Source organism: Megalops cyprinoides, chromosome 1, assembly GCF_013368585.1.
Source record: "Megalops cyprinoides isolate fMegCyp1 chromosome 1, fMegCyp1.pri, whole genome shotgun sequence".
Classification (NCBI taxonomy): domain Eukaryota; kingdom Metazoa; phylum Chordata; class Actinopteri; order Elopiformes; family Megalopidae; genus Megalops; species Megalops cyprinoides.
The window spans coordinates 23,373,965-23,387,382 of record NC_050583.1 but is presented as its reverse complement, the minus strand read 5'-3'; the positions used below and the strand labels follow the sequence as shown (position 1 = coordinate 23,387,382).

The window sequence follows — 13,418 nt, the reverse complement described above, 5'->3', positions numbered from 1 at the left end:
CTGTTCATTTATTATAATCAGTAGTAGCATTTGTATTTGCATGAGCTATAAAGGGCTCATCACTACATCACTTCCTCCTCTGCTTCTACACGTCATATAAATCACTTACTGTGATCTAAGTGAATCAGCCTTAGGTAATTGCACATTTTCTGTAGCCGACAGGCTTTGTTTGCATTTCAGTGAATGGTTAGCTACATATTCTCACAAATGTCAGGAAGATTTTAAGCACTATCAGTGAACTTTCAAGCACTGTAAGTCTGAACTGTAATGTGTTATTTGTTATTATGAAACATATAAATAACTATAACACATAGTAGTTGGTTTGCTTGCAAGTAGACAGAAGAGGTGATCTGAAGCTAAATGTTACCCTAGCTAGCTAGTCGTAATTCCCTAATATGCTTTCAAGCTCTGACTTACATCATAAAATTTGATGCATATGCCTTATGCCGGGTTTAGACTACACGATTTTTTTGTCTTTCACGGCGGTCACCACGTTAAACTAGGCATTCATAATGCCATAAAATCTCCCCTGGTCTTGGTGGGGAGACTGGCAACACTACAAGTTTGACCCCGACCAACCACCGTTCACGTCCTTGCGTGTCGTCGAGGAGGCGGGCCAAAAAAGTGTCAATCACGGCTACAGAAGCGCTATGTGTGTTGTTGCTGCCGAGTTCACGCATTAACGTTACACCGGAGAATTTGCCATCAGCTCCTAAATCGCAGATACAGAATGTGCCTCGTTGTCTCTAGTACACGAATTCTACAACTAGTGTAAATGTAGTTGTAAGTTTAACAAATATGCTACTAATAATACTGATTACTCTAACTCCATGCAACTGACAGTTACTGTAACACTTTATATGTAACCACCATTAAAATAATATTACCAACGTTTAACAATAATATACTGTTACTATTCCTAATTTCCATGTTTGCAGAGAGCACTCTATCATCCTATTGGTCAACTTCGTAATTTCCATGTTTGCGGAGAGCACTCTGTCATCCTATTGGTCAACTTCGGAACACGTCGTGGGAGATTCTCAAAAAATTATGACATGCTAGACGTTTCGTCGGGGCGTCGTGGGCCGTTCCAGATGCCACATCGCTGTTCGTCGATTATGTCACATTACAAGACCCGTTCGTCGTTCGGCGTCGTTCCCGATGTTCACATTCGGGTCCGACTCTGGAAATTTGTCGGCTACAACAAAATCGTGTCAAATGGGGCTGAAATCGTGTAGTTTGAACCCGGCATTAATCCTACCAAGAAATTGGTAGCATACTTGAAGATTAAATGCTTGATAGAAGTAAAGAGAAGAATATAAAATAGGTACAGACTTCAGAGTAGATGCCATTAAAACGAAATAAGATTAAAAGAGCAGGATGTGACCATGTAGAAGAAAACACCTACCTTTACCTGAGATAGTTCAGCTAGATGGAGTATGTACTTGCCAGCCATTTTTAGACACTCAGGTGACCTTACTGTTAATGAAAAACATTAATTCTGGAGTTTGTGGCTCTAAATAATACCTACATTTCATCTAATGGAAACAAGGCACAAGCCATAAACTTTGTCAGGGGATTAATATCACCCATACAGAGAGTAAACTACATTATGCCAGCCATCAAGGACAATTCATGGATATTTTCACACTTGATTACGTTTGGCTGGGTACACAGCCCAGTGTGTATAATTGAGAACACGTGTGAGAGTCACCAAGTGAAATGAATGCAGCGTTTCATGGCAACCAACAAAATATTAAATCATAAATCAACCACAGAAGCTGCCTGAAAAATTAAACATGTGGCAGAGATCTCATCTGGTGTCTGCATACAGAAACACACAGATGCATCCAAAAACACTAAAAAAAAAAGAGGCTACGATTAACGTATACCTGTAACATATACAAGGCTCAACTGCAACTTTATGGCTTCACATCATTCATGTGTATCACAGTAGTACTTCACATGCAAGCACATGCAAGCAAATGCAAGCAAACATGAGTCTGACTAATGCAATATAGAGTAAAAAGAGAAGCCTATCAGAGGACAGTTAGTCCAGAGATATTCTTGTGGGCAACATTGACAGAAAACTGATATGTACAACATCCAGCATATCAAATTATTCTGAACAAAGCTCTTCTTTAAAGAATCTGTCCTGACTGACCTACTAACTTGTTTCATCTGCTGCCCCCTCTACCAATAACTTTCAAAGGTTTAGTAAAAAAAAAAAAACACTAACCAATCTAACACTTTCAAGTAATTTGAAATGAATCAAGGTAGGCTTATTTAGACCAAATTGTCTGTGTATTTACAGTTAACAAGTTCCATGATAAAAGGCCATTTATTTCCAAACACTTGACCCATCAAGTGATTATGTGTAAACTAGCAAACTAGACCGATGTAATTAGTAAAATATTTCAGTAGAAATTCACACCAAAACACCTGGCCATTATACAGTACAAAGACTGAACAAACCTGAACAATTTGAGTATTGTGCTCTTAATGGACTAACAGCATTGTTGCACCAGTAAAAACCTGAATGTAATACAAAGTCCCACTTTAAATATAGCCTCAAAACAGACAGAGATGATGGTTATCCACTCCTCACATGTCTGTGTGCAGTATTGTTTAAATTTCTGGTCGCCGTGAGACCTGTGCCCTCTGTATTTCACACCTATAGCCCAATGTACCTTTAACCTCTTTGGTCACTACCCTTTTTCATCAGTCAATACTTACATTTTTGTTGATCAGGGACTCCTATGGACAGGGGAAGGATCTTTCTTGCAAGGTGCAGAGGGAAGGGGCTAATTGGAATTTCTCTTATTTTTTGTGATATGACAAGATGCAAGCTGACCAAGTGCAGATGGATGTTGGTGGTGTGCTCAGCTAATAATCAAGACAACAGTTCAGGCCAAAGACTGAAAACTCATCTATTCAAAGTAAATCTTGGTTCAGCTAATCCCACAGTATGATCATTCCTTCTACATTCTCCTATGTTTTCTAAGTAAAATTATATATCCTAAAATTATATGTTATGGTATGTTATGTAATGACTTGTACTATCAGTTGCAACATTGATGATTTGCTGCCACCACAACTTTGTCGGGGTTTTCAGCTGCCATTAATTTAACGGAAGTTGAGAAGCCTGAGGCAATCGCAAATTCTTATGGGATACCCTACCTGGCGAAGGTTACATCAGATGCTGCCTTCAAATTTAACTGAAATAAGGCACCTTAGAAAGGCGTATTTTATGATGACTTCAGTTTGGGACATGCCTACAAAGGGCAAGTGTGCAAAATTGTGAAAATAGTGAAAATGCTCCCTTCAAATGCTGCCTTCTAAGGCAGGTGACTTCGTATTGGGACACAGCCTTCACATCATCTCCATTCTTAGCCTTACATTTTGTATGTCCTTTTGTAAGTCACTCTGGATAAGACTGCTAAATTACTAAACGTACTGTAAATACATCAATAGGATCATCACACATTTCCAACTGGTTCATTGTTCCTTTACAACAGCACTTACACCGTAACATCAAAGAGAAACTGTTATTTAAGTGAGAAAAAAATCCTCAGTTGCTACAGGTAGCACACTAACAGGCATCACTTTGAACTCTCTGCACTCTGCACTCATTACCTGGGAAATCAGTGCCCTTTTGGGTGTCTTTGTTCTCATTTAAACAGGACAGGTTTTAAATGCTGTACATTCGGACAGTACTGTATTTCAGCACAATCTTTGGTGGCTTAATTTCCTCTTGAAAACCAGCCAGTTTCATACTGTTGCTGTGTACTATCTGTTATGGCTGCCATCTATTGCGAAATACGAATGGACTCACAATTGTATAGTTAGGTTTTCAAACATTGTGTCATTTCATCTGCAGTTGGTACCAGCAACACAGATACTACTATTGTAATGTAAATGCTGGCAAAGGCTTCAAAAGCCTGCATATTTTAATCGCTTACAGTGGCATAGCTGGGTGACATTCCTTGGCATACCCTTTTGCTCAAAACTTTCAGGCCATTTTTATTCCATCATTAAGAAATCACAGATATGGTGATAACTATCTACTGAAATTCCAACAAACCAAAGTATAAATACTGCCTACATAATTATTACATTATGTAATTACTTGCTTCGATTCTTGTTCCAAATCTTACCATTTTAATCACCAACACAAACCTTTTTTAATGAAATTACACATCTAGCCATTCAAGACATTCTCTTCTGATTGCAGACTTGCAATACAAAACATATTAATCAATAATCAATGCATCTACAGTGTGTCACTCCTAAACTGCACACTCTTCTTGTTGTGGTGATAGATGTTCATATACACTTGGTCACATAACAGATAAATACATGTAAGAGATTACTTCCACAGGTTGGCATAAAACCGTTTGTCCAGAAATGAGATCAAAGCCATTCTCAAAACATCTGTTCAAGGTAACTAGTAAATCATGCTTGAAATTAACGAGTTTGCCTTGTTCCACAGCACTATCAGCTTTGTGAGACATTGAAACGTTTGCAGATTAATAAACAGAGATATTCAGTGGGGATTATAACATGACTTAGATAAAGGGAGAGAAATGATGCAAACATTGAGAAGCTTTATGGGTGTCAAAGTTGTTCCTCCTCAGACTTCACAGCTTCACCTAAGCAAAAACACCTTATACATATTCTATTGGAATAACTCCTTCACCAAGTTTCCATCCACAAGACCGCACAGTTTATGTTATTTTCACATATCCATTTTGCCATTTATAAACACTAGGTGCAGAAACATGTCATTGAGGCTAAGCTACACATTGCCAGATAAAAGAGTCTGCCATTTTCTCTCAGATCAAGAATTCATTTCATTAAATATCTACTTTTGTAGATGTTCTGTCTCTCACAATATAGCAGTTTGTACTCCTTTCTGTGAAAAAATAATTGCACCCTGTGTGACTGTGTTTTAATGTACATACTGACATGGATTTATCACACTGGGAATGAGGTTTACCACAAAAATGAAGACTAAACTGTACTCAGAGAACAGATTTTTTTTGTTGAGGATACCACAAGACTGCTTAGCTTGAGGGTCAGCAACTTCCACTCTGAAAATGTTAGCTACAGTAGCTCTTCTTATTCATTGCTTTTCACAGTTTCTAAGTATCACACCCATCCAGGATGATTTAAGCAACTGATTCTTAATATACAGATTCTTAACATATAAATGGATAAAATGGACATTTATGTTTTAGGGCTATTATTAGGGTGAGGGTTAGAGTTTATCAAAAACAGAAATAATGTATTTTGTGTATAGTAATTTTATAAAACCCTTTACTAAATAAAAAAAAAAAATGAGTGACATTATGAGTGTCGCTATTTGAATTACTAGTGCTACAATCAATGTCCTGAACTAAATTCTTTCAAAAATAAAATAACAATATAAATAACATTAATTATTTGAGTGATTCTGAGGCCAGTCAGTGGTAGATCATAAAGTTCACTGTCAAGCACGGCCTCTGTCATAGGTGCTTTGCCAGTCTTCATGCTTGTTCTTCATGCTCTTCCCCTGTTACAATTCCAGAATGGTCAATTTTTGATTGTTAGAAAGCAACAGCTTTCTTTGTTCTACCATGGCAACTGGCACCCACGCACTTATGTGCTAGGTGTTATTGTACTTATTACCAAAAACAAGATTCACATTACAACTTAAAATTTTGATGGATTTGTTCACCTATTGTGCACCGCTGCACTCAATTGAGTATCATATTACATGTGCTAAATGATTCTTATAGGCAGATTAAACAGCATTAGTATAGGATTTTGTCCCAGTTTTTTGGATTACTTCATACAGTCAGTAACTGTTACAAACAGAGCACACTGCACGGACTAAACGTTCTACAAATTTTCTGTAAGTTTTGCTATTTTAGCAAGTATGATGTTGTTACTGACAACAGAGGAACTATCACCCCGAAAAAGTGTTGAAAATTCTGTAACATAGCAGCAGTCGTTTATGACTCACAAGAAAAAGGAAGAAGAAATTGCAGGCTCCATTCATGAATTGCTGTTTCAGCAACTATTTGGCAAACATTCCATAACTGTTTCCTGCAAACGTCCTAAAACCTCCTGTGCAGCACCAAAGTGCCCACCTCTTATTGAGTCCATATCAGCTATTTTCTCAGCTAATTACATTATCAGTTAGTATTTACACTGGACATGCAAACGCAAATGAACATGTAAAGTACGTAAGTAGCATCAGGTAGAAATATAAAGGCATGTATGTATGGCTAAATACTGTCTGAGCTGTATCAATTATCATTTCATTTTCATTTATATATTAAAAATGATTATATTTCCAAAGTCTTCAACATATTCTTAAAATTCAGCCATGGACACACTGTGGACACAACAGCCTACAATTTCTGCCTAATAAATATTTCCAGCAGATGTACCATACTGTGACACTAAACTCACAGTTATAAACAGTATCACAGTTATCTTCTATACTCATCACAAACTAAGAAGAAAATGATCTTATAGACATTCATGCACACACAAACAAGGACCTGTGTGAGTTAACAGCTTTTGATGAATGTCTGTCCCTCCCCCACAATGTAGCAGTACACAACTTGTCTGAAACTGGATTCCAGTCAAGGCAGAGGGTGGCAAACCATAGCAGGAATGCCACTGGACCTATGAGCTGGGTGACCTATAGCAGGAATGCCACTGGACCTATAAGATGGGGCAGTGGTGAATGTTTTTGTACCTACTATAAGCAATCTGTAGCCATAAAATACATATCCCAGCATGCACAAACGCTGAACCATACCTTCCTGAATCAATACTGAACATTTCAGACATTGTAGAATTAAATTTTGTCTTAGGCATACCAGCTAAATAAAAAAGCCCAGATGACTAAAGTAAGCAGTTAGGGGTGTTGTCTTGGTTATTACAGTTATTTAATAAGACAGAGAAGCAAAAAGACAATAGCTTGTGAAGACAAACACATTTAAAGTCATTTTGCAACCTGACCTGCAAAGCAGAGTCATAGTGACATGGCTAATGAAAAGAAACCTGTGCATATGTGAGCAGAAGGTTGTGATAACCTTAAGACAGATCTCCCAGCAAAGTATACAGATCAGATAAGAATTTGCATAGCACATTTGAGAAGGAAATGAGTCCTGGTCACCGACCTGACAGGGCATGACATGGCAACATCACTAAAAGGCCAGACTTGAATGTACCACTACCTTGCACTTCCCTGTGAAATCATCCTACCTGACAGACATGATCACTATAATATGCCAGGGCTCCAGACTAACTTTACCATTGGTAGCACTGGTGCTACCAACTTTCTCAGTTGGTCATACACTTTTTTTTTTGGTACAGCATGGTATTAATCAATGACCTTGCATGCTGATCAATAAGTCTTAAGTTGCATACCCTAGTTTTGCATTGATGTAAAGATTGACAGTGACTCGAGACTTGATTTCTGCAACATATTTAATCTGAACATTAAGTTTCTCTGCCACGAGCAGTGGCTGACAAAACAGGTCATCTTCTATTATATCATTTTAAAAGAAAACATAACAAAAATGTTATCAAATAAAAGCAAAGCATAACAACAGCGTGTATGTTTTTACATGTACTCTATGTTTTTACTTTTTATTATATGTTGTATATAATTGTCTCTCTCCTCGTTTTGTCTCTCTCCTCGAATACTCAGTATGCACTAACTTCGGTTAAGAACGTATACCTGAGCGTTATTGAGCGAGTAGTGAGGACACGTTGGGCCTTTTTCACGTAAAGATGGCGGAGCTTCCGGTCTGAGCCAACAGGGGGTAAAATTTTTGTCGTTTTATTTAGCGAAAAAACAGATGCGATATTTTACTTAGGTTAGATGAGCGCGTTGTTGGTAAGCTTACGCAGCTAGGCTCCGTTTGAACGAATCGTGACGTGATTTTGTCAGTGTCAAAGTAAATGATTACATACGAACGTGTGTCATTGAAAACTGCTGTGCAACATGCCTTAACAGTGAATGCATTCATGAAATTGTGGTATCTTGTTATTGAAATAAACGTTCATTTCTCAGTCCTCCCAATTGAACCATTTCATCAGATGATAGGCACACAGAGAGGACCGGTAAAAACCTATTGGATTTTTTTGACGGTTCACCGGCCCACCGAGATTTGTCCCGGTATGCCCGATGGCCAGTACACCACTGGCAAGAGTATGGATTCAAGCCATCAAGAGAAAGGAAGGGCCGCTGTTTAACGTCTGTGATGACACAGTTGTTTAGCATGCACTTTCGCAGCGACGACCTGTTTACAACAACTAGTGGTCTAAACAGAATTTAAAAAGATGCAGTGCCTTGTATTTTTCCATGGGTCTCTGACAACCCCTTCTTCGGTTATTCGGGCTCCAGCTGACTTGTGGAATAGCGTAGTGTAGTACGTTTGCATACTACGGATGTAGTAGGTCTTCCGGGTACTGTTTGACTACTATTAAATGCCTACTAAGTATTCGGACACCCTACGGATTGTGACGTAGGCCTACTGCTTTTTGCGTACTATATAGTATGGAAGTATGAGTATTCGGATGCAGCCCTAGTCTAAGGTCCATCAGTGGTTTATAAACTGCTGAATCTCTAGACAGTGGTATGCATACTAATACCATTTCTCCTGGGTGTCTTGCAGGAAGGTTTCATCATGTATATGTAAGACAAGGCTGCATATGGTAGAATTATTCTTCAGAGGTTGATGAGAGGAGCACAGACAAATATGAATATTATTCACAATAAGGAGGAGTATTATGCCATAAAACACCTGAAAAACTGACCAGGCTGCAGTTTCAAAGCAGAAGCAAACCAGAAGCAGAAGAAACAATGGAGCCACCCAAGCTCCAACCAAGGGCAGTGTACACGGGTTAAACCATACATCTTTGACTGCGGACTCCTTTTTGTTCCAGTGACAGACCAGCGAGTTGTATCCTGGTTTACAATCGGAGGACACCTGCTGTCAGATGTCTGATGTCAGTCTTCTTAACCGCAATTAAGCTTTAAAAATGAAGAGGACACTTCTGACACCTTGCTAAGAAAAACTGTACACCTTCTTAATGCCGGCAGTTTTTTTAACCCAGTATCTTCAGACAGCACCGTCTGAATTGTCTGTGCTGCTTCTCAGAATTCTATACATGCCGACATAGGGGCTCTTGTCGTTCTGATGACGTCTTGGAATGAGGAAGTCTTCACTTTCATTGGGAGGAAAAGGTTCTCTTTATCTGATCAACTTCATACAAGACGGGGGGAACGCGGGTCTGCACACTCGTGTGCTCGTGTGTGTACGGGCATGATGTTATGCTATCACTAAGTTTCGGGGGGAAAAAACCTCTCCGTTCTGACAAACAGATGAAGATGACTTTAAATTGAATGCGGCGGTTTCACGTACCTCTAGCCATATTTCAGATTTGGATAGTGGGTGTGGACAGTAATGAATAAAAACGCTAGCATTACGATTTAGCAAATATCATGGGCAAGAACTCCAACAGCACTCTTTCGCTACTTCGATTCCCACTGTACTCTGTTTCGGCCCCTTGAGCTTTCAGCTTGGAAATAAAGTGTCACTAACGAAATTAAGCCATAAAAGCAGAGATGTTAAGTTACTAGGTTACTCTTGGTGTAATGACCATGTCCAACAACAACATGTACAACAGCAACTTTTGTTTTAAGTGCCACGGTTTTATATGCTTTTAGAGAAAGGCAGGAGATTATAAGAATCATCTTTTGCACTCGGTTTATCGGCCGTTTATATATCCACCTATATGAATTCATTTGTTTATCCAAAACAAAATAAGTGTGGTCTTACCTCTAAAACCTGAACGTAACTTGCAGGAAACCATCCTCGTTTTCCATCCTTCTCTCCTTCCCACCAACCGCCAGCCGATGCTTGTATTACTTTAATTATTTCCCCAGCTTCGAACCTCAATCCCTGTTGGTGTTGATCTCCACTGAAGGCGTATAAACTTTTGCAGTAAGATCCAGACATCGCAAAACCGAGCACACGCACATATGAGCCAAACTGTGTTCGCTACTTCTTCTCCCTCGATTTCTTTCCTGAATATCAGTCGATGTTTAACCGTAGATATTCAAGTATTTCCTGCTATTCTAGAATTCGAAGGGGCAGTCTGGTTAAACAGACATCAGCCCCCGAGACTAAGAGAATCTCTCAGTTCGCAGACTTTTTACACCACGGTGCTGCCAACCTGAGTGTGCTGTCCTCACTTCTGCGTTGCTGCGCTGCGTCTGTCCCTCTATTTGGGTGAAGGAAGGAAGCGTGATCTCATCATTTAAGGGATGTAGAGCTACTATTAACGTTGAGCAGTGGTTTATCCAATGTAATTGTTATTTTCGTAACGTCACGTTTTACTTTGTGGGAGTCAAACCTATCAAGGAAACTCCATAATACCACCTGTGTGCTATTTTTTTTTTTTAAATAATGGGCGTCTTTGTTTTAACTATGTGTTCAATTTAAACTTATATTTCGACGAGTTTAGTATCTATAACATTCTCATATCTTATTTTTTGTTTGTTTTTACATACCTACACACATAAGTTGATTTAGTAGCAGTGGTCAAATTTCAGGTATTCATTAGAGACCTCGGGATTTATTAAGCAATAGGATCTCTATCGTAATACATTTTAAACACATTTCTGCATTTATTAAATGTGACTCTTATATTGGCGTTTATATGGACTGAATAAAGGTCATACAGTGTATTGCCATTAATTTAACCAACGAAGTATTTTACCCACAATCAGAAGCAATCACAGAGAGGAATAAGTAACTACGTCTTTGTTGTGATTTAGCCTTCATAATCGAGAAAATTTTGGATTTGACTTACGTTTAAACACTGCTCATGCTAGCTTTGTCCATTATGTTACTTTTATTATTAAGATAAATAGACTTAAAACGGAGTATGAAATACGGTACAGCAAGTCACGCATATAAATAGCTCCCTCTCCTGGAGGATATAGACTAGAAACACAGCTTTGCACTCCAAGGAAAATGTTTTGTATTACGAATTCAAACTAACTTCAATTTTCAACTGAGACATAATATATATATATATATAGCTTGATTTGCTCCACTGAGCATTTGCTTTTGCCATAGCAGTGGGATATTGCAGCTAGGAGTTTCACAAACAGTGGTCTCTATTTCAATATTGAACCTTTAGAAAGTTAATTAGTTAAAGTTGCTTTGTGTTTCCATATCAGCCACCGTTTTCAGGGAATTGAAAACTGGCTTTCGTCTGTTGACTTGTCCGTTTCTGTCAACGTCCATTTATTGCGTTTCGCGTTCAGCTTGGCGTTAGGTCCATGGTAGGAGCATCTGAGCATCTGTTCATGCGGCCCCGGATAACCAACCAATCCAACTACCACCACGTACAACAAGAGCATCTTCAAGAACATTGTGACGAACAACATCATGCCCAGAAACGCAAGCAGACGTAAGCACAGACCTTCTCTAAGACCTGCACTCACAGTCATCTCTGCCAACGTCGAAGGGATTTCTACTGCGAAACAGAACATTTGAGCCGAGCTGTGCAGCAATCTCCAGTGTGACATTCTGTGCCTTCAGAAGACACACCGAGGAAGGTCCAACCACCGCCCAGCCATACATGGTATTATCCTGGCATGGCTCCAGACTGCGACCAAATATGCGACCATTTTTTGAGAGTGTGCGAGTAAAAATTTCACGTGGTCACATTCATGCGAGTGCATGATGATCATTAGCCTGTTTTGGTGCCCCCCCCCCCCCCGGCACGGGTACTGCGTTAGCCATTATGGTTGAAAATAGTACTTTTTATTCTTCACTGGCTAGGTTGGTCTGAGTTATATGTTGCATTCAATTGCCTTGGGTGTTTGATCGTGTGTTATTACTGTTTACTGCTGCACAACCAATTCCGTTGCGCGATTACTCTCATCTAACCGCTGAAAAGAAGTGAAGAGGGACTCAATGTTTCGGGTGATGCATCGGTCCCTGCAGGCTTTGTGTTTTTTTTTTTTTTAACTGTCGTTGTACAACTTCAAAGTTTCAAGCTTAAACTGTGTTGACCCGGCAATAGGCTAAGTTTAGAGTTGCCTGCAACTACACCTTGTTGAACGGATACTAAGCCAGAAAAAAATGGCAACTGTAAAATGATGTTAAAGAGTTGTTTGAAATGTAACCACAAGATGGCATCAATAGATTAAGGGTAGTATTGTGTAAGTAATTCCAGACCATTTCAACTTTGGCTGTAGTTAATGAAATAAATCACAATATAAAATTCACCAAGAGTGTGTAGCAGAACTGTAATGAAGCTGTGTGTTTTAATATTTTTATACGTTTGCAAGTTTTTTAACATGGTTATAAACTCAATTTCTATGAAAAAAATCATAACTAAAATGAAAATATAGTGCTGTAGAAATTCATACAACTAAATGATAACCCTTATATGATTATGTGCCTTAAAGTCTTGAAGGACACAAATGTGCAGAAAGTTAAAAAAAAAAAAAAATTGCTTCCTCCTGCCAGCCAAGCCAAGGTAAGGTAAGGAAAATAAGGGTCTAATGAGTGCAGCAAAGGCATTTATTCACACAAGCACTCTAATACAGAACACACAGCTCTTTAAAGCTCATATTGTATGAGTCCTATGAAGTGTCTTCTCTCCATGTGCCTGTTTTGTTCACTCGTCTTTACCCTGTGGAAAGTAAACAGGATTTTGAAATTATTATTTAAGTGGCTCTCGTGACTAAAATAAACGAATGACATATTTTAATAAATGATTTAAGCAGAACATAGAAAGATCTGATTTGTTACAGGTTGCAAAAACTGACAATAATTTGAAGTGGTTTCACTTGACCAGTGTAACAGAGGAGTGTTCATCTTTATGCCAGAAACAGACAGCAGGTCTGCTCAAAGCCAAGGGTTTTCAAGTCTAAATCAAATGTTACTTTTGAATAACAATAGCCTCTCTGTCACAAAAAAGGCTGGCTATCAAAACATCAGTTCTAACTAATTCTGTTACCCAAGGACTTACAGCGCAGATAAAATGCATTCTTTGTAAATCTATGCTTGTTTGGATTTTTAGTGCTCCTGAATGCTTGCCACAAATATGTCCTGCTTATATCACAACCAATTGTTTCTTATGCGGATGTCCTAGGTGCACCCTTTTTCACATCTACATCTACCTGTATTGTTATTCAATATACATTAATAGCCATTTAACCGTGAAGACCAAAAATGTAGTATATTTGGAAATAAAATAAAAAGTTGTATGAACTGTACGATCATATGACAGTTTTTGATAAAATATTTCCATACCCCATCCTTAACCCATTGAAACAAACTTCAAAATACAACATTCATTCATCAGTCATGTGCTGGGCAGGAATC

At 38.6% G+C, this 13,418-nt stretch overlaps 1 protein-coding gene across 2 annotated transcripts in view; it reads right to left on the bottom strand.

The window, feature by feature from the left end:
- The window catches only part of gas7b (growth arrest-specific 7b), a 71,475-nt gene extending 61,224 nt beyond the window's left edge, over positions 1 to 10,251 (bottom strand). For both annotated transcript variants that reach the window (XM_036526214.1, XM_036526222.1), the window contains exon 1: positions 9,849 to 10,251. In XM_036526214.1, coding sequence (XP_036382107.1) covers positions 9,849 to 10,028 — 180 coding nt within the window. In that variant the 5' untranslated portion in view covers positions 10,029 to 10,251. The remainder of the gene's footprint in view (positions 1 to 9,848) is intronic.
- Positions 10,252 to 13,418: the final 3,167 nt, after the last annotated feature.